This window comes from Eriocheir sinensis, chromosome 24 (genome assembly GCF_024679095.1).
Source record: "Eriocheir sinensis breed Jianghai 21 chromosome 24, ASM2467909v1, whole genome shotgun sequence".
NCBI lineage: Eukaryota > Metazoa > Arthropoda > Malacostraca > Decapoda > Varunidae > Eriocheir > Eriocheir sinensis.
Window position 1 is genome coordinate 3900196 of NC_066532.1, and position 20233 is coordinate 3920428.

At 38.0% G+C, this 20233-nt stretch overlaps 1 protein-coding gene across 3 annotated transcripts in view; it reads right to left on the reverse strand.

Annotated features, from left to right (window-relative positions):
- The window catches only part of LOC127002784 (solute carrier family 12 member 9-like), a 54598-nt gene extending 38304 nt beyond the window's left edge, over positions 1 to 16294 (reverse strand). Inside the window, exon 1 of one of the 3 annotated variants that reach the window (XM_050868981.1) lies at positions 16143 to 16294. In XM_050868981.1, the coding sequence (XP_050724938.1) occupies positions 16143 to 16256 (114 nt within the window). In that variant the 5' untranslated portion in view covers positions 16257 to 16294. Of the gene's footprint in view, positions 1 to 8909; positions 9107 to 16142 lie in introns of those variants that run through there. The other 2 variants (XM_050868979.1, XM_050868980.1) reach the window with 2 other exon arrangements.
- Between the last annotated feature and the right edge of the window lie 3939 nt (positions 16295 to 20233).

Below are 20233 nucleotides of genomic sequence, written 5' to 3' on the forward strand. Positions count from 1 at the left end.
GAAAGGACGAAAGGAAGAAAAGAAGGAGGAAAGAAGGAAAGGACAGGAGAGGAAAGGGAGAAAGAAAGGAAAGGAAAGAAAAAGGAAAGAAAGTATGCCAGGAAATAAGGAAGGAAGAGAGACGGAAGGAAGGATAGTAATGAAGGAAAGGAAGATAAATAAAGGAAGAAAATCAAAACTACATGAAAGGAAGGAAAGAAAGTAAGCCAGGAAGGAAGGAATGAAGGAAGAAAGCGACGGAAGTAAGGAAAGAAAAATTAAAACTAAAAAAAAAGAGAAGGAAAGAATAACAAACAGACAACCTTGCAACTCTTAGGAAGAAGCAAAGAGATGAACCACCGCTTTCAACATCACGGCAATTAACTCTTGGTCTTGGAAACTGAGCCTTGCAAGATACGGTCACGTGCTACTTCTTCTGCGCATGCGCCAAGGATTTAAACACTTCCTGAACTGCGCAACATAAATACAAATAAATATAGAAATTAATAAATATGTAACTGGATAAATGAATGAACACGATAACACTATAAGCAAACTCATCAGAGGAACAAAGAATAAGAAAAGAAATTGACTGGATAGGAAATGGAAAAAAACAGAAAATAAGTTATGATGAATGAAGTAATTAAACAGAAAAATGAATAGATAAATAAACAGATGAATCAACAAGAAAATAAAATAGAAGCAATTTGAATAACTAAAAAGAGTGGAAGATTAAATACGAAAGGATACAAAAGGAAAAATAAAAAGATAAATACGTAAACAAGATAAATAAGACATAAGAACAATTAAGAATAAGAGAAAGAAAAAAAGAGAGGTATAAACAAGAAAGGATAGAAGGAAAATCAAAGGAAATAACGTAAAACAGAGAAAGAAAAATGGAAACAAATGATCGAATGCGAATAAAAAAAATGAGAAAATGAGAAAAGAATGAGAAAATATGAGAAAGTAAGAATGAGATAAACAAAAGGAAGGAAGGGCAGACAAAAGCTCCCACAACGTTGAGAAGGGGAGATAAAGCTGTCATTAGGCAAGCTGATAAGAGGAGGGAGAATAAACCGCCCTTTTGATAACACAACAGACGCCTCCATGAGCTGCCTTGAACACGAAAAGACAAAATGATGAAAATAAATAAAGAAAATCAAAGAAAAAGAAGAAACTAACATACGAAAAAAAGAAAAGAGAGAGAGAGAGAGAGAGAGAGAGAGAGAGAGAGAGAGAGAGAGAGAGAGAGAGAGAGAGAAAACAACCCTTACTTTTGCTCTTATTCCTGTAATTTTATTTATTTCGCTTTTTTTCTTTCTTCTATTTTCTCATTCGTTCATTTTCTTGTATTTTCTTTTTTTTCTCATTCTTTCATTTTCTTTTTTTATCACTTTCTTTTTTTTGTTTTGTTGTTCTCATTCGTTCATTTTCTTGTATTCTCTCCTTTTCTCTTTTTTTTTTGTTTTGTTTTGTTTTTCTCATTCGTTCATTTTCTTGTATTTTCTCATTTTCTCTTTTTATTGTTTTTTTCTCATTCTTTCATTTTGTATTTTTTCATTTTCTCTTTTTTTTTGTTTTTTCACTCGTTCATTTTTCTTTCTCTGTCTTTTTGGTATTTCTTTCTTTCCCTTTTCACGTTTATTATTCTTTTCCTGTTTTTTCCTTTGTTTTCTAATATCTTCTTTTTTCATTTCCTTCACTTTTCTTTTTTACCTGTTTTTTATTTCTTTTGTCATTTTTCTCTTCTTGTTTTCCTTTCTTTCTTTCTTTGATACATTTCCTTCGATTTTCTTTCTTTTCTTGTTTTTTTCTTCCTTTCTCTCGTATTTATTTATCTTTATCTTATCTTATTGTCCACTCATCTATTCATTGATCTATTCATTCATATACTTGTATTTATTGTTTTTTCTTCTTGGTTTTCCTCTCATTTCCCTTTCTTACTCTTTCTTTTCATTGTTTTTATTTACCTATCTATCTATCTATGCTCTTTCTTTTCCTTTTTTTTCTTTGTTTTACTTACGTTTTCTTTCTTGTTCTTTCTTTCCTCTCTTATCTATCTTATCTATTTATTCACTTGTATTCCGAGTGCTCTTTTTTTCTTGTATTTTTCCTTTCTCATTCTTTCTTCTGTCTATTTGTATATACGTATTTTATTTTCCTCATTCATCCTCTCAAATCCTACTTCACTCTCGGCCTTATCAACGGCGTATAGTAGTCACGCCGTCATTAGCTCTTATATCAAATGACTAAGTAAATAAACAAAATGCTAATCTAATCATTGTCCGCCACTTATTAATTCATCCTGTTAGTCCGAGTAATATATTGTCCTTTCAAAACCAACTCGACTTTTCACCTTATCAACGAAAGTATACAAGAGTTCTGAAGACACTTGTATATATATCAAATGAATGAATAGACTACCTTGGTAATAAAATCAAATTCTTGCACTCATTCTTTCATCCCGTCAGTCTGAGTGTTAAATATGGCCCCTTAAACAAACACTATATGGCTCTTATTAACCCATATATACAGTCAAGGAAAAGTAAAAACCACCAGACTTTCCCAGGACCAAATAGAATGGCTACAATATTTATCTATATGGCTAGGAAGATGAATATTATAGGTTTAACATATACCTAGATAAGCCTTCTAGTATACAACATAAAATTATATACACTGGTAGACACACACGCATATATATAACCCCATAAGTCAGCATTTTAAACATCCCTCGCATCCATATATGTAGTCCCACAATACAACATTATAAACATCAAACCCTACAGCCACACTCTCTCATATCCTCAAACATTTCGGAGCCCAAGTAGCTACACATATTTGTCACTGATTTCGTAGGAGTTCTGAGCATTTCCAGGGATAGTTTAACGGCCCTAGTGGTAGTTTGACCCTTCTTCTGTACCATGAACCTAAAACAACACTCATGAGAACCCAATTGATCTCCTTTTTGGCCTTTGGAAATAGGTGATGTGAGGGTCTGAACCTCAACTGGGCTCATATACCACTCTGTCCAAGCCTCCAGAGAGCAGTGCATCCCATGACTGGCAAGAATGAATAGAGGTCACGAGGTATGATCCTTTGACCTATGAAACACTGCCCATGAGTTTTAATTTCTTTGTGTTAAGGGACTAAACAAAAGATATATATAATGCATACCAAGTGCCCATATAGTGATGTTCCTCTGAAGAAAATATACGATGATGAAATGATGTAAATGGAAAGTTGGAAAGTTTCGTTTAATCGGCGCATCTGTGGTCATATGCCGGAGAGAGACAGAAGGGGAAGAAATTATGATGTAAATGGATGAAAAATTAGAAGATATAACTTGAAAAAACAGATGATGCAATGAAATTAAAGATGGAAAAAATCAGATATTGCTTCAGAGAGGTCTTGAAGGAGTGTAAGCCATAGAAAATAGGAAATATAGCAGTGGTAAGGAAGATAAAAAAAAAGGAAAAGGAGAAAGAACTAGACAGACGACCAAATTCCAAACCACAACAATGATATCAAATATAAAACAAAAAACAATACAAATACAAAATAGGAGACAACCACTAGAAGGTGAGTCACTATATATACAGACAGCAAATATAGCTACACACTAATCAAGGAGGAGGAAAATGATGTCTAGTCTATCACCTGTGGAGCTATAATATCAGGTGAGGGTGGCAGAATACTGGTGACTAACCTAATCTGTGTGTGTGTATGTGTGTGTGTATGTGTAGGTGTGTGTAGGCGTGTGTGTAAATATGCATGTTGTGTACCAATCCAGGTGTCTTGTGCATTATTAAACAGAAAAGAGAAACTATGTGTGTGTGTGTGTGTGTGTGTGTGTGTGTGTGTGTGTGTGTGTGTGTGTATACGAATTATTCATTTCTTAATTAGCCTACTACTTCCCTTTTAAGACAGTTATTGTGATGAACTTATGAATAAACAAAATACTGATAGCGTTAACAACTATTTATCACCTCTGAATATATTTATCACCTCTGAATATCTGATAACAATGACAATACTCTCAACATTAGGTCTTGAATTTCACAACAAACATCAGAGTAATATAAGTCATGATTGATTAAAATCGGGAAACTTTAACCTCATTTCTTCAGGGGTTCAGTGCTAAATTTTGAGGTGAAGGAACTTTCAAATTACATCATGCACTTTAAAATATCTAATAAACCTTCTTCACAAACTCACGATTTTGTAATATTGCCACTTGCCCAATTCACCTTAACCTAATTGCTTTTCTTCTCTTGTTTCTTAGTTTCTCTTTTTCTTTTGTTATTACTTTTCTTCCTTTCTTTTCCTTTCCTTCCTTCCTTCCTTTCAATTAACTACAGGTTCTTTGCTTTTGAACAACTAAACCATCCTCTTCATAAACTTAAACCTCAACATTTTGTACTCTTAATTAAAACCTCCAAAAATCACCTCAATCTACCAGTATGCAAGAGCTTTCAATTCACTTCATGCTCTTTGGAATACCTAACACACCTTCTTCATAAGCTAACCATTTCGCATTCTTTATCACCTGCACAATTCACCCCAACCTAACAGTATGCAAGGGCTTTCAATTAACTTCATGCTCTTTTCTTTTCAATGAACTGACACACTCTTTTCATACTCATCATTTTGTACTCTTTAATACCTCCCCAGATCCCCTCAACTTACCAGTATGCCAAGCTTTCAATTGACTTCATACTCTTTTCCTTTCTATAACTAACACACTCTTTTCATAAACTCATAATTTTCTACTCTTTTACACCTTCCTAATTCACTTAAACTTACTAGCACTGAATAACCAAAATAGCCTCTTCACACCATTGTACTTTTATCACCTGCCCGAGTCACCTCAATCTACCAGTACCTATGCCTGACCTATCACACCACTGTACTCACTGCCACACCACACAATAGTCATGCCCCTCACTGCCCTATTCCAGCACACATGCCCTTCTCCATTACCATTCTCCATTACCGTGCACGTAACATTGCCTGCTGTAACTCATTCCGTAACCAGTATTTTACCCTCACTACTAATAAAATGTGGGGCAGAACACTAACGTTTTATGGGGTTGCACTCTTAATAAAAAGTAGACATATTTCTGGTCCTGGTTCCATGTGAGATTTATACTTTAGTAGCAGGAATTTGGGTGGAGGGCCCTCATACGAAAGAAACCCCAGCAGAACAGAGTGGATACCGTATTGCTATTGCCTCACATCGCTAGTGCTGAGCCTACTATCGAGAGGAGCCCCAACAGAACAGAGTGGATATTGCTATGGCCTCACATCAATGGTGCTGAATCTACAATAGCACCACAACTTAACCAAATGCAGGCTCCAAGGGACCCTACAACTCTTACTCTGGCTCTGTGGCTATAGAATTGGCTCTTATCTTTATGTTGAGCTCTTTCCTTTAGCTACATGCAATGCCCTCCAAGTAAGAAAACCAGGTGAGTAAACTAGGTTATTAACTTCACAAAATGCAGACTCCAAGGGACCCTACAACTCTTATTCTGGCTATGTGGCTATAGAATTGGCTCTTATCTTTATGTTGAGCTCTTCCCTTTAGTTACATGCAATGCCCTCCAAGCAAGAAAGTCAGGTGAGTCAGCTGGGTAAGTAACTATTCCATCTTAATGAAAGTTGATGGAAGAGGCTTCACTACCCTTGACATCCCACTGAAGATTTAGTTGTTGTGTTAGTTGAATAATTGGAAAAAAAAGGCATTATATATTACCCCGAAAAAATGTCTCGGAAAAAGTGCGACCAGGCAAATGTGAATGTTTTCCTAGAATCATTATGGAAGGTGACAGAAGGAGGTATGCCCTGGTTCTTCAAAATCACCTGAGAATATGTTTGGTGTCTCAGGAAAAGAGAACCGGATAATCTAAACTTCCCTTTTGAATCATTATGAAAGGAAATATGAAGAAGTGTTCCTATTTACCATTTCACCTAAGAATATATTAGTCTGCCATAAAATATAAACTGATTTTAGTGGCTTAGAAAAAAGAACCAGGTAATCCAAACTCTTCTTTTCAACCATTATGAAAGGCAATATAAGAAAAAAAATATCTCCTGGATTATTTTTAATTACATCTGAGATTATTTTAGTCTGATTGATAAAATATTTGGCATCAGGAAAAGAGAACTAAATATATATAATGTAAACTTTCCTTTTAAATCGTTATGAAAGGCAATATAGAGAAATTCCCTTGTTCTTCTCTTTTATTTTACCTTAGAATATTTGACCCGGTAGCAGCAACGGGCCAAATTTGTGCCATGATATTAACCCCCAAAATAGATGATACATAATCTGATCACAAATGCTTTGATATATATTATGAAATGGCTTGTGTGAGGGGTGATTTTTTCTCATTTTTCTCGCTTGGAGGGACCATTAAGAAACATTATGCCCGCTGCTACCGAGTTAAGTATGTGCAATGAAATAAAAAGTTAGCCAGGTAATGTAAACTCTCCCCCAGAAAATAAAGAAATGCCCCCGACTTTCCAAGTTCATCTGAAAGTACCGTCAACACTTTGATAGCTGAACAAACAAGTGTCTTTCAAGGAGTCACTGGGCCATGGGTGTGTGCATGCTCTTTGCCCATATGCTACAGTCACTGGCTTGTGTTTACTCTGTGACTGGGCAATCCCTTCCACCTCCCTCAGCAACCTTTCTCTCCGTCAACGCTCTACGGTACGATAGTGGCTAGTAACATAACCCCATCCTACTTACTCTATAGGAGCAGTGATTAGCGAACTTTTTTTATTTATTTATTTTTACCCTTCAGCTACTTCCTTTACTGTAAAAATAAAAAAAAGAGGAACCTAGCAATGATACAGTAACCTAACCCAACCAAATTAGTTAACTGACCCCACTAAAATAGGGAACAAGCCCCATAAATAATAGGAACATAACCCCACCATAATAACCCAACCAACTCAATAACCTTATTCCATTCAAATAAGAAATCAAACCCAAACATTTAAACCTAACCCCACCAATATATGAACCAAAATTAGATTCCAACCCCATCAAAATATGAACCAAACCCATTCTTTTAAACTACAGTAGGGCTAGAACAAGACCCTACCATCTGCAATTACCCTTAACATGACCCTTATCATCTAGAATTACCTTTTTTAACAGTAAAGGAAACCGATCAAGGGCAATACCACACAAAGAAAACAAAAATGCTAGAGAAGTACTCCTCCTGTCATCTTAACCGCCACATCTATCACCATGCCAACAAAACAGTACCTGACACCTCCTTATCTTACACTGCAGAATAACAAATGACCGACAGATAAGATGCTTTTATCATACAGGCTTATAACACCGCCTCTTAACTAACCCCAAATTAACCTAACAAAGAACAGAATGTGCGGAATACCAGTACTTACTTTATTAACTGCTAACAAACTAACAACCCCACTGTATTAGGTTTCTCCACTCAGTTACTACCATTTCTAACACATATACGTATATCATAACTAAACCTTATATGACAGGACACCAACTCACACCAAGAAACACCAGAATAACACCCATACGTACTTTAATAATCTTTAACTAATATCCACACTATATTTGGTCCCCCCCACACACCTTTCTTGGCCCACAGGTAAAAGTTAAAGAAAACACTAGAACCCCCTTGGTTAGGAGGGGGGTCGAGGGGGGCGAAGCCCCCTCGTTAGCAGGTCGTAAAGATCGGTTGGAGTAGTTTAAATATGCTCCCCACCAAAAAAAAAAAAAAAAAATTTCCGGCACATCATACATGTGGGGGGTTCCAGCTTGGTTAGCAAGGGGGCGAGGGGGGCTGTTAGGTTATAAAGTTAGTACTTTCCTTACTTTCAACACTAGGGAATTTTCCTTCATTTAGGGATTTTTCTAGGGAAATTTTGGAAGCCCATTTTTCAGTGATTTTGGCTTCCCCCCCAAAGCCCCGGTTCCCCACAGTTCCCCAGGCTTGTCTTGGGGGGTAGGGGGGGCTGGAGTGGCGAAGGGGGAGGAGGACTTCTCATAAAGTATTACCGACACCCATCAATGAAACTAACCCCTAATACCCAAAGAACCACATGTACATCATCAACCCCTAACCAACATCCCCATTATATTATATCCCCCCCCACACACACCTTTCTCAGCCCACAGGTAAAAGTTAAAGAAAACACTAGAAAACACCGAAACTAACCCCTAATACCCAAAGAACTACATGTACATTATTATCCCCTAACCAACATCCCCACTATAAATTATTAGGACCCCCATTCCAACTCCTTTCTCGGCCCACGGGTAAAAGTTAAAGAAAACACTAGAATAACACCCATCACCGAAACTAACCCCTAATACCCGAAGAACCACATTGAATATATTATTAACCCCTAACCAACATCCCCACTATATAGGTCCCCCCACACACACCTTTCCCAGCCCAAAAGGTAAAAGTTAAAGCAAACACCAGCGCTCCCTTCACTCTCACTCCCCAAGCCTATGCAAATATTTTTTTAGTACCTGACCGTGAAGAAGAGAGGAGGAGGAGGAGGAGGAAAGGTAAGTTAGGGTAAGGTAGCTTTTGAGAGAGAGAGAGAGAGAGAGAGAGAGAGAGAGAGAGAGAGAGAGAGAGAGGATGTTATGAGACCGTGAACGTGAAAAGAACAGGACAAAAACGTGAAGTGAACAGAAAAACGTGAACAAAACAGGACAACATCGATACCCAGAGAGAGAGAGAGAGGATGTTATGATGACAAACCGTGAGTGTGAAAAGAACAGGACATGAACAGGACAAGAACATGAACAGTACAAGATTGATACCAAGAGAGAGAGAGAGAGAGAGGAGGTGTGAGTGTATGTGTGTGTGTGTGTGTGTTCTGGCCCCGTGTACAGGTAAGGTAATTAATGGCCTCACCTTCCTGTTCACGCCCACCACCGCCTCCGTCTCCGTCTCGCCGCTGCCCCCGAATTCCGCGTTGGTGCTGTTAATGCTGGTAGCCATTACTGAGACCAACTTAAAACCCTTCACTAAAATATATATAAAAAGGAGGGAGAGCAGCTGTGTGCACCTCTCCCTCGCCTCTCCACAACACAGCTGATGATGACACACAGACACACACACACATAGACACATGAGAGTGCCACCATTCACCAGATACCTTTATAATTACGTTAAACCTCAGATAAGATTGTAACAGGTGACTAAACTTTAATGACCGCAGGTGTACAATGTGGTTGAGGGTTCATGCTTTCATCTGTGCATTGTTCCCAGGCGAGATAATGGTTGGTTAGTGGTGAAAAAAGGGATTGAAATGGAGGATTGGTGGTAAGGATGCCATGATGAGACCTTGAACGTGAAAAGATACAAACGAATGAGATAAAAACCGTGATGTGAACAGGGCAAGAAAGTGAAATGATGATTGTATATGTGGTTGAGGGTTCATTCTTTCATCTGTGCATTGTTCCCAGGCGAGATAATGGTTGGTTAGTGGTGAAAAAAGGGATTGAAATGGAGGACTGGTGGTAAGGATGCCATGATGAGACCGTGAACGTGAAAAGATACAAAAGAATGAGACAAAAAAAAAACGTGATGTGAACAGAACCTGAAATGAACAAGACAAAACCACGAAATGAACAGGACAGTAACGTGAACAGATTAATTTCCTAGACTTGTAAAGCTGAAAATATACGATTGATTGATTGATAGTTTATTGTTGCAGGATAGTGATGCTTAAAAGGTCATATTAAACCATTCCTATTTGTTCTTTCTGATCACTAAATTGAGATAGAGAAGAAAGATCGAAGAGCTAATTGAAACTTAATTATTCCTTAAAAATTACCTTGGATTCATTTTCTTAACTTCTAAAACGTAAAATACATGATAGTTATGCCTTAGGGGTCATATTAAACCACTCATTTTCGTCTTTTTATTTTTATTTTTTGTAACTAGCCTAGTCAGGGGTTTGTCTGCAAGACCAGCCATTCTCCTTTGTTGTATTTAACAACAATAAATATTTCATTTCAATTCAATTCGTCTTTTCAGAGTGAACCCTAAATTATGAGAGACAATTAATGCAAGACAGCACCTTCAAAACTTCCTTACATCCATTTCATTAACTTCCAAAGCGTAAAATACATGATAGTTATATGCTTCAGGGATCATATTAAACCATGGACTCATATGCGTCTCTTCAGAGTGAACGCTAAATTATGGGACAGACAATGCGATATATAATTACAAAACTACATTACACTCATTTCCCTAACTCCTAAAACGTATACATATATAAAACACATAATGGTGATGCTTAAGAGGTCTTATTAAACCACTCATATACGTCTTTTCAGAGTGAACGCTAAATTATGGGACAGACAATGGAAGTGCTTATGGAAACGTGTGTATGTATGTGTGTGTGGTCACCCTCATCACATATCCGGTTCTATGACTCACTAAAGTAATAAAAGTTTTCTGGGTCTTGCTTTGTGTAGCTATGGGAGAGTCACGAGGTGCTGTCATGTGAATAAGCTGAAGGTTAATATATTCTTAATTAAACGTACGTATAGGGGCCTCGATTTGCCTGTTTAAAAAGCCTATTGTAGAAGTTCCCTGGAGTTTTCAAGGACTGTTTTGTGATTGTTTTGTGATTAATTGTTTGATGGTTTATTGTTGCAAAAGTACACACAAAAAGGGAGATGGGAGGAACAATATATTTGTCATCCCGAACCCCAGGCAATACATAATGTGATTTGCAATATTATACAAGAAACGTGTGTACACTATCCATATATAAAAAAAATCAGTGGAGGAAATTATAAATCCAGAACATATGACAATTGCAAGCAGGAAAATAAAGGAAGAGGAAGGGGAAAAGACAATACATAATATATGCTTTCGTAGGAGTTTTCGTAATTTCCAGTGGTAGTTTAATGACGTACCTGGTGGTAGATTGACTCTTCTTGTGTACAATGAACCTGAAAAATCACCCATTAAAACCCGATTTATCTCATTTTTGACCTTTGGAAATAGTTGATGTGGGAGGCGGAAGCATCTGAGAATACTAGCCTGAATTTCTGCAACATATTATTATCTCATATTAACATGTGCAATTAATGACCCCAGCTTACACCTACCTTCGTTTAGCTACCTGTCATATTAAAAAGCGAAGAAATGATATGGATTGAAAAACTCGAGGCATTAAAGAGCTCGCATAAATGTGAATTAAGTTATGCAACGTGTTATATATACCGATTACCGTTTCCCGTTACCGTTGATAAGGTTTCAGGCCCTGCTCCGCCGCTGATGCCATGGCTATTAATTAGTGTTTGTACTCAAAGATAAACTGTGTGATGAATGTTTAGAATGTTAGAGATAATCGTTGGATATTTAATTGTGATACTATAACGATAATATCAGACATGAAAACGGAACAATTGGATAATTTGTGATATTATTCATGTGATATCATTCATGAAAGCAATTAAGACACTCACTCACTCACTACGATGCTTGAGAATAAGTGCATCGAGGATTATTGTTGAGGCTAACTTTGCAATTGTTGACGGCCCTCGAGAGCGCTGATGATCAGTTACGAATTCTCTCAATTTCAGTCTGGAGAACTACACAACACTGGTCATTCGCTGAGTGGTTGATTTCAGACTTCTTGAACCTCACACAATTTATGCATTTCTTCTCGGCCATGGAGCAATCCTTCGATTTATGATCGCCAGAGCATTTGAAACATTTTGGGGCTTCCCTATTTCTCCTAGCAGTGCAGTTAGCCTCAAGATGGCCATATCTTTGACAATGATAACATATAATTGCATGGTATCTGTCTCTCACTTTGTATATTCCCCATTCTAATTTTAACTTGTCGTGATACTTGTGAATCATACAGAAGAAGGGTCAGACTACCACCAGGGACAGGGTCATAAAACTACCCCTGAAAATGCCCGCAACTCCTACGAAAGCCTTGTCAAATACGTGTTCTTGGGCGGCGAAATGTCTCATAATACGACCCCTCTCTCACAGCTGGGCCACACCTCAAAATGTAATGCATTGTACCGCCAGCTGCATGCTTACTAAAAATCAGCTCAATCTTATTTGAGGTATTAACGAGCACAAATGTGAAGTTCTGCAACATTTCAAATCATTTAAAACCTGCAATTAATGAGTCCACTCTACACCAATACCTTCATTACCTATTATATTAAAAGGCGAAGAACTGACAAGGACTGACTCAGGGCCGCTTTCACAGTCGTTTCGTTTTGATCGTTACCAATGGCTGTTATCGCCGCTATATAATATTTCCACGTAAAACTGGCCGATGGGGTAGTGTGGGCTGCAGGGTTAGCCTAGCCCCGCACCTTGCCACACACACTGAATACCTCTCGCTTCCTCTGCAGCCGCCACTACCCCATAGGCCAGTTTCACGTGGAAAATTATAGCGTTGATCGCCGCCATTGGTAACGATCAAAACTAACAAAACGACTGTGAAAGCGGCCCTGAGAACTCGAGGTATTAAAGAGCACAAATGTGAAGTCCTACAAGGCAACATGTTAACTCACTTAGAACCTACAGTGAGCCCACTTTACAATACCTTCATTACCTATTATATCAAAAGGCTCAGAACGGACAGGGATTGAAAAACTCGAGATATGAGGAGCACGATTCGAATATTAATTTCACCAACATATGTTACCTCATCTACCGTAGCACTATCAGTGGGACCAACTTACACGTATCATCACCTAGCTCTTTATAATATACCTTGGGAAGAACACCACAGCATTAAACCCTATGCCCCACAGCAACCCTACACCTACCTGGGCCTGCCAATGCTGAGGTCACATTTCACTTGCTGAGGAACCTAAGTAAACCTATATATCTAAGCTTATGTAAACCTAAGTAAACTATATGTAAACCTAACGAGCTCGGGCCGGATCGCTTGGCCATTCACCTCACCTGAGTACGGTCTGAATAAACGCACCTGTGATGTGTTAGGCCTATTTCACGGAGTTCATCGTATTATGACCTATGTGACTGGCATAATTGGGTTGCCTACATTTTAGAACCCCAATACAGCCCACGAATACACCTAGACATGTGTTCCTTAGTATAGGGTATCTTATTAGGCTAAAAACTAAATCATGTTTGGGAATGTTCGCCTATTTGAGCCTCACTTTCCACCATTTCCAACGTAAATATAACTGTATACCTTAACACATACCCTCCATATCGCACCTAGACATATGTTCCATGGTTATAGACTATCTTATTAGGCTAAAAAGTAAATCATATATGGAAAAGTTCGCCTTATGAGCAATGCTAATTCCAAGGCCTCAGACATATGTTCCATGGTTATAGACTATCTTATTAGGCTTAAAAGTAAATCATATATGGAAAAGTTCGCCTTATGAGCAATGCTAATTCCAAGGCCTCAGTTTTCACCATCTCCAACTTTTTATTTATTTTGTTTTTATTTCTACAGTAAAGGAAGCAGCTCAAGGGTAAAAGAAAGAAATATAAATGAGAAAAAAAGCCCGCTGAACACTCCCCCAATACCTGCTATGTACCTATAAAACCACTCCCTCAAATCGCACGCACTGATATAAAAAGAAAATATACATAAACGATATTACTCAAAACTTGGTAAGGCAGCAGTATCATCAACCACTTGACCATGCAGTTCATTTGTCTGTTGCTTTAAGAATATCAGGTATCATGACACTTCAAGGGCACCGCACGGCTCCAAGTTCAATGCTCTCACACGGTAAGTCATAACTCGTAGAATCCTCACATTTATAAGTGGGATAAATGTCGGTATAATAAGACACTTTCGGCTCTCACATCAGCTATTTCTAAAGGTCAAAGAGGGGGTCAGTCGGGTTCTAATGAGTGTTTCTTTAGGTTCATTGTACAGAAGAAGGGTCACATTACCACCAGGGCCATAAAACTACTCCTGGATATGCTCAAAGCTCCTACGAAAGCCTTGTCAAATGTGTTCTTCTAGGTTCATGGTACAGAAGAAGGGTCACATTACCACCAGGGCCATAAAACTACTCCTGGATATGCTCAAAACTCCTACGAAAGCCTTATCAAATATGTTATTCTAGGTTCATGGTACAGAAGAAGGGTCACACTATCACCAGGGCCATAAAACTACTACTGGATATGCTCAAAACTTCTACGAAAGCCTTGGCAAATGTGTTCTTCTAGGTTCATGGTACAGAAGAAGGGTCACATTACCACCAGGGCCATAAAACTACTCCTGGATATGCTCAAAACTCCTACGAAAGCCTTATCAAATATGTTATTCTAGGTTCATGGTACAGAAGAAGGGTCACACTACCACCAGGGCCATAAAACTACTCCTGGATATGCTCAAAGCTCCTACGAAAGCCTTGTCAAATGTGTTCTTCTGGGTTCATGGTACAGAAGAAGGGTCACACTACCACCCATAAAACTACTCCTGGATATGCTCAAAACTTCTACGAAAGTCTTGTCAAATGTGTTCTTCTGGGTTCATGGTACAGAAGAAGGGTCACACTTCCACCAGGGCCATAAAACTACTCCTGGACATGCTCAAAGCTCCTACGAAAGCCTTGGCAAATATGTGTTCTTGGGTGATGACATGTCTTATATAATACGACCCAGACTCCCATACCACGCAGATTAGTAGAATCCTTCAGTGTCATCCCGCACCTCACAACAGAATGCTTATCCCTCAAAAAGTTTCTATTTTTACACGATCATTTGTGTCTCAGTTTGCAAGCATCTATCACATCTGACTTTCACATAAGAAGCACGTCGCTGTATTTTTTTTCTTTTTTTTGGAGAACACACATCTTCAAGGGCATCCGGCAACTCCCATAGGAATGCTTTCACCCTCAAAAAGCTTACACATATAGCTACAGTATTAAGTTTTCCTCCCATTCAAACGTTGCCTATATCTACTACGGTATAGATAGCACAAATTGACGAGCGTTACTCTCCCATTCCTTCAAGGGCACCGTGTAGCTCCCATAGGAAAGTTTTCACCCTCAAAAACCTTACACATATAACTACAGTAATACACGATTAAGTTTTCCTCCCATTCAAACGTTGCCTATATTTACCACGGTATAGAGAGCATAAATTGACGAGCGTTACTTTCCCATTCCTTCAAGGGCACCGTGTAGCTCTCATAGGAATGTTTTCACCCTCAAAAAGCTTACATATATAGCTACAGTAATGCACGATTAAGTTTTCCTCCCATTCAAACGTAGTCTGTATCCCCTACGGCGCATAAATAACACAGACTGATGTGCGTTACTTTCCCATTCCTTCAAGGACATCCTGCAGCCCCCAGAGGAATGCTTGCACCCACAGAAAATCACACGTACTATACAGAAATACAAAAGTTTATCTCCATTCAAAGGTATCTACTAAGGTAAAGGACTCTAACATCATCACTGAGAACACGTACACTGACAAGAATCATTACTTACCATATCCTTTAAAGACATCCTGCAGCTCCCATAGGATTGCTTCCACCCACAAAAAGTTACACATGTACCACAAAAATACACGCTCGAGGTTTGCCCGTTTAAAACTACTTCAAGACTCCCATGTATCGCACTGAGAACACACCGCTGGGCATTACTTTCCCAAGCCTTCAAGGGCATTCTGCAGGCCCCAGAGGAATGCTTACACCCACAAAAGTCAACACATACATAAATACACGATTGATATTTTCCTCCCATTCAAAAGGGAGTTATGTGTAGGTCTTACGTACTGCTCGTTGTGTGTGTCTTCGTATTCGTTATGTGTCTTGTTGTTCGTTATGTGTCTTGGTGTTCGTTATGTCTCTTGGGGTTTGTTATATGTGTCCAGGGGTTCTTTATGTGTCTTGGTGTTCGTTATGTGTCTTGGGGTTCGTTATGTATCCAGAGGTTTGTTAAATGTGTCCAGAGGTTCGTTATGTGTTCAAGGGTTCGGTATGTGTCCTGGGGTTCATTATATGTGTTCAGGGGTTCGATATGTGTCCAGGGGTATGTTACATGTGTCCAGGGGTTCGTCCAGGGTTTCGTTATATGTGTTGAAGTTTGTTATATGTGTCTCTACGGTACAAGACACATCGCACTGGGAACAAAGACACATTATACTCACCAAATCATTCAAAAGCATCCTGCAGCTCCCGTCTTCTCCTTCCCACCAACCTCTCTGCTGTCTTCTCCTTAACAAAGTGACCAGCAAAGACTGCCTCGTGCCCGGGCGTCTCATGGTGGCCTTGGCTTGGCACTCAACGGCAGCTGGTGTGTGTGGGGCCCTTAACCAGAGCCTGAGTTATGACAGGGCTACTACGGGGGTCTACTAGCTATATACATGTGTACGAAATTATCGACTGGTTATTAAAAACGTTGGTCATTCGTTGGTAATTATCCTCAACCTGTGATACGGTACACTAACACCACGGATATTGCACAAGCTTCTTAAGAACGTTAGATACTTATGACTGGGCTGCTATACGTTGGTCTATTTGTTATACACGTCTATTAAATTATCGATTGGTTACTAAAACAACGTTGGTCATTCATAGGTAATCATCCCAAACCTCTGATCCGAAACATTAACACCATAGGAATTCCATAAGTTGCTGAAAACATTGCATACTAAAGTTATCCGCCAAGCAAACAAATATTCATCAAACAAACAGATATTCAACAAACAAAGAGAGATAGTCAGTCAGTCAGGCCGCGGGCATGTGGGTCAGCAATGTGGCTTACGTATAAACGCAGCTGAGTTTTGATAATTAATAAAAATAAGAATCACTGACGCAAGACGTGGGCTGACAACACTGCTGGCTTTGAAGATTAGTGAAGAACGTCAATGTTAAAAGAAAAAAAAATATCCATGTAATAAATAAAAAGGAAAAAATAGGAAAAAGAGATTGCTTGATAGTTTATTGTTACAGGTGATCTACAACAAAGGATAAGGAAGGAATTTGAAGACTGGTGAAGAACGTCAATGTAAAAGAAAAAAAACTTGTGTAAAAAGAAGAGAAAAAAAGGAAAAAAAGAGGACAACCATGAACATTTGAGCTGGGAAAATTATGCAAAACTAAATAAAGCTACACGTGGGCTTACAACGCTACTAGCCTTGAAGATTTGTGAAGAACATCAATGTAAAATAAATAAAACAAATAAATAGATAAATAAATAATAGAACAACTATGAAAATTTGACCTGTGAAAGTTACGAAAAAATAATATAAAAATCAATACGTGGGCTTACAACACTATACTAGCTTTGAAGTTTGGTGAAGATTCAACCACAATGCAAAAAGAAAAGGTCAATGTAAATAAAAAAAAAAAGGAGAGGACAGCACCATGAATATCTGAGCTGGGGGTTATGAAAAAGCACTAACTTAACACTACTAACTTTGAAATTTGGTGAAGAACGTCAATGTAAGAGAAAAATTATGTGTTGCCCGGTTCGTTATGTGTCTTGGGGTTCGATATGTATCCAGTGGTTCGTTATGTGTCCAGGGTCCAGAGAGAGGAAAAAATGTAAAAAAAAGAAAAAAAGAAAAGGAAGGAAAAACCATGAAAATCTGAGCTGGGAAAGTTATGAAAAAGTAACAATTAATACGTGGGCTTACAACACTGCTAGCTTTGAAGATATGTGAAGAGCTCCAATGGAAAAGAAAAACAAAATAATGTAAAAAAGAAAAGAAAAAAAAGATTGATTGATTGATTGTTTGTTAAAAAAAGGAAAGAGGAAAACCAAGAGGAAAACCATGAAAATTTGTGATATGGAAAAGTTACCGGTTGTTGAACTTGAACTTGAGAGCAGAAGAATGTCAGCATAAATCAAATAAATAAATAAAATAGAGGACATAATAACATAAAAATTCGAGCTAGGAAAGATACCGGTTGTTGAACTTGGGGCCCCGAGTGTCTGGAGCGAGCCAGACAACAGCAAACCAAGCAGCATATTTTCCTGACACCAGAATAAGAGTGAACCATTCAGCAGCATGCACACTTTTGATAATGTCTATTGGGCAACATCAAGTTCAAGCATGACTGACACTGTATAAAGGATGACTCGGGACAGTCTTATAACAAATTTATTTTGTATATGATGTTTTGACAATAAAGAAAAAATAAATTGTTGAACTTAATTAGTCATCTGAATTTCTGCTAGTGTTTCTTGTTCCAAAAGTATGAATGAAATTTAATGTAGGTCTTGGTATTAGCACAATGAACCCAACTCTCCATAATTAAGAAAAAGTACTAAAATGTAATTATTTTTACTGAGAACCAATTTAATTAAATCTGCAATAAGCACATCACATGGTAAGAATCAAAGACAAAAATACACTTTCATTTCTCTCCTTGTTTTATTTATTCAGAAGAGCATGTCAACATTTTAGTAATTTTGAAACATTCTCATGGATTTGACCGAACAATTTGGTTATAACACGTGACACAAAACCATCAGAACAATCTTAATACTGCAACAGTAATGGTGAGTCTCTGGAGCAACACTGAACATAAGTTGTATGTCACTTTTATAAAGTTTGTAATTTCAAATTAATAATACATTTGCAGAATTACAAAGTTTGTAATATGTTAGGAATTCATTTGTAAGGTTACTGAGTAGAACCTTCACGGTGCCAATGAACACGGATTACAATAACATTATACACTAATTTTGATGTTCTCCAAGGATCAGCAATGTTTCATGTGACACAATGTACTAAACTGCTCCAAATAACACAAAAAATGACTTAAATTTTTTCTAAAACAAATGCAAAGTAATTGTTAAGAAATAATCTTAAATATTAATTAAGAACAAGATAAAAATCCTGTCACACCACAGTGTACATCACAAGTTGTTATCAATACAAGTCAGCACTAGTAATAAACCTAAACATACAGTAAACCACAAAACCAACCAGCCAACCAACCTCTCGCTGTGTTCAGCCAAGGCCAAGGCAAGACAGCAAGGCCTGTTGTTAGGCATTACTCACAGCCTCTTCCTTAGTGCTTAGATTCCAACCCATCTTCAGGCTCACTTAAGGGATTATATTCTACCATTCTTGCACCAGACACTCCAACCTTTCTCATAGGCTGTGGGTGCTTATTATCCCATATAAATTTTTAGCCAAACACCTCAAGATATTACTCTACTGATATATTCATGTATACATAAGAGAATTCATAGTGTAAAAGAAAAGGTCCTTTCACAAAAGGCAACTGAAAAAATGAGGGTACAAGGTTGGGAACCCCACCCTCTGAGCCTCCACAATCCCCTGAAATACTGTTCATAACTGTAAACAGCAAGTAAGGTTGGGAAGAAAGGCTGATGGGGATGATGTGGATGGAAGGCTATGGTGACAGTAGAATGAGAAACAATGGGATGAATGTAACATAACAAAACAGATCATGTGATGCGCTGAAGTAGAAGAGGTCTGTAATGCATATGTGGACACAAATCTTCCTAACTTAGAGGCCCTTTGTGACCAACACCCAAAATGAACTTAGCCATCATGTGGTAACAACCATGATGTGGCCACAGCTCGTGTTAGGGTCTGAACAGCGTGTGGGTGTGTAGTATGGCCCAGGTCACTGGGCTGTCTATTCTCCAACTTAATCCTTTTTTATTTATTATTTTTTTACTTCATGGGCTACTTTGACTCCAAGTCCTGCCTATACAAAACAGGGTAAGGAAGAAGAGTCAACAATTTAAATTGATATTTTAAGTTTTGTTTCATTCTTGTGTACTTCCTTGCACACACAAGAAAGGTTATGTAATTTAAATAATGGTCATAAACTCAGTAACTAATAAACACATTATAAGAAATAAAATCCAAATTTTCATTCGGCTGAGATACTACCTCCTCCAGAACTTTTAAATATTATTATCTTTGAATATTGTGGAAACTAAACATGTACTGTACTAGCATATAAATCAGTAACTCCAATGTTTATGTAGCAAAATAATTTCAAAATTTTTAACCCAGCTCATGGGACACTTCGTCAATGCACAGTGGGTGCCATTTTTTTGTGGTGGGAAATATAACACACATCTTTCTACGAATGCCCACACAAGAGCCAATCTTTAGTGGCAGTCGCAAAAAAAAATGGTGCAGAGGCTCATTTTCCTTGTGACCAGTGATGGATACCATTAATTCAAATAGCATCCAGCACATGGGTCACTTAGCGATGCCAGTGGCAGACTGACTGGAAGTGTTGA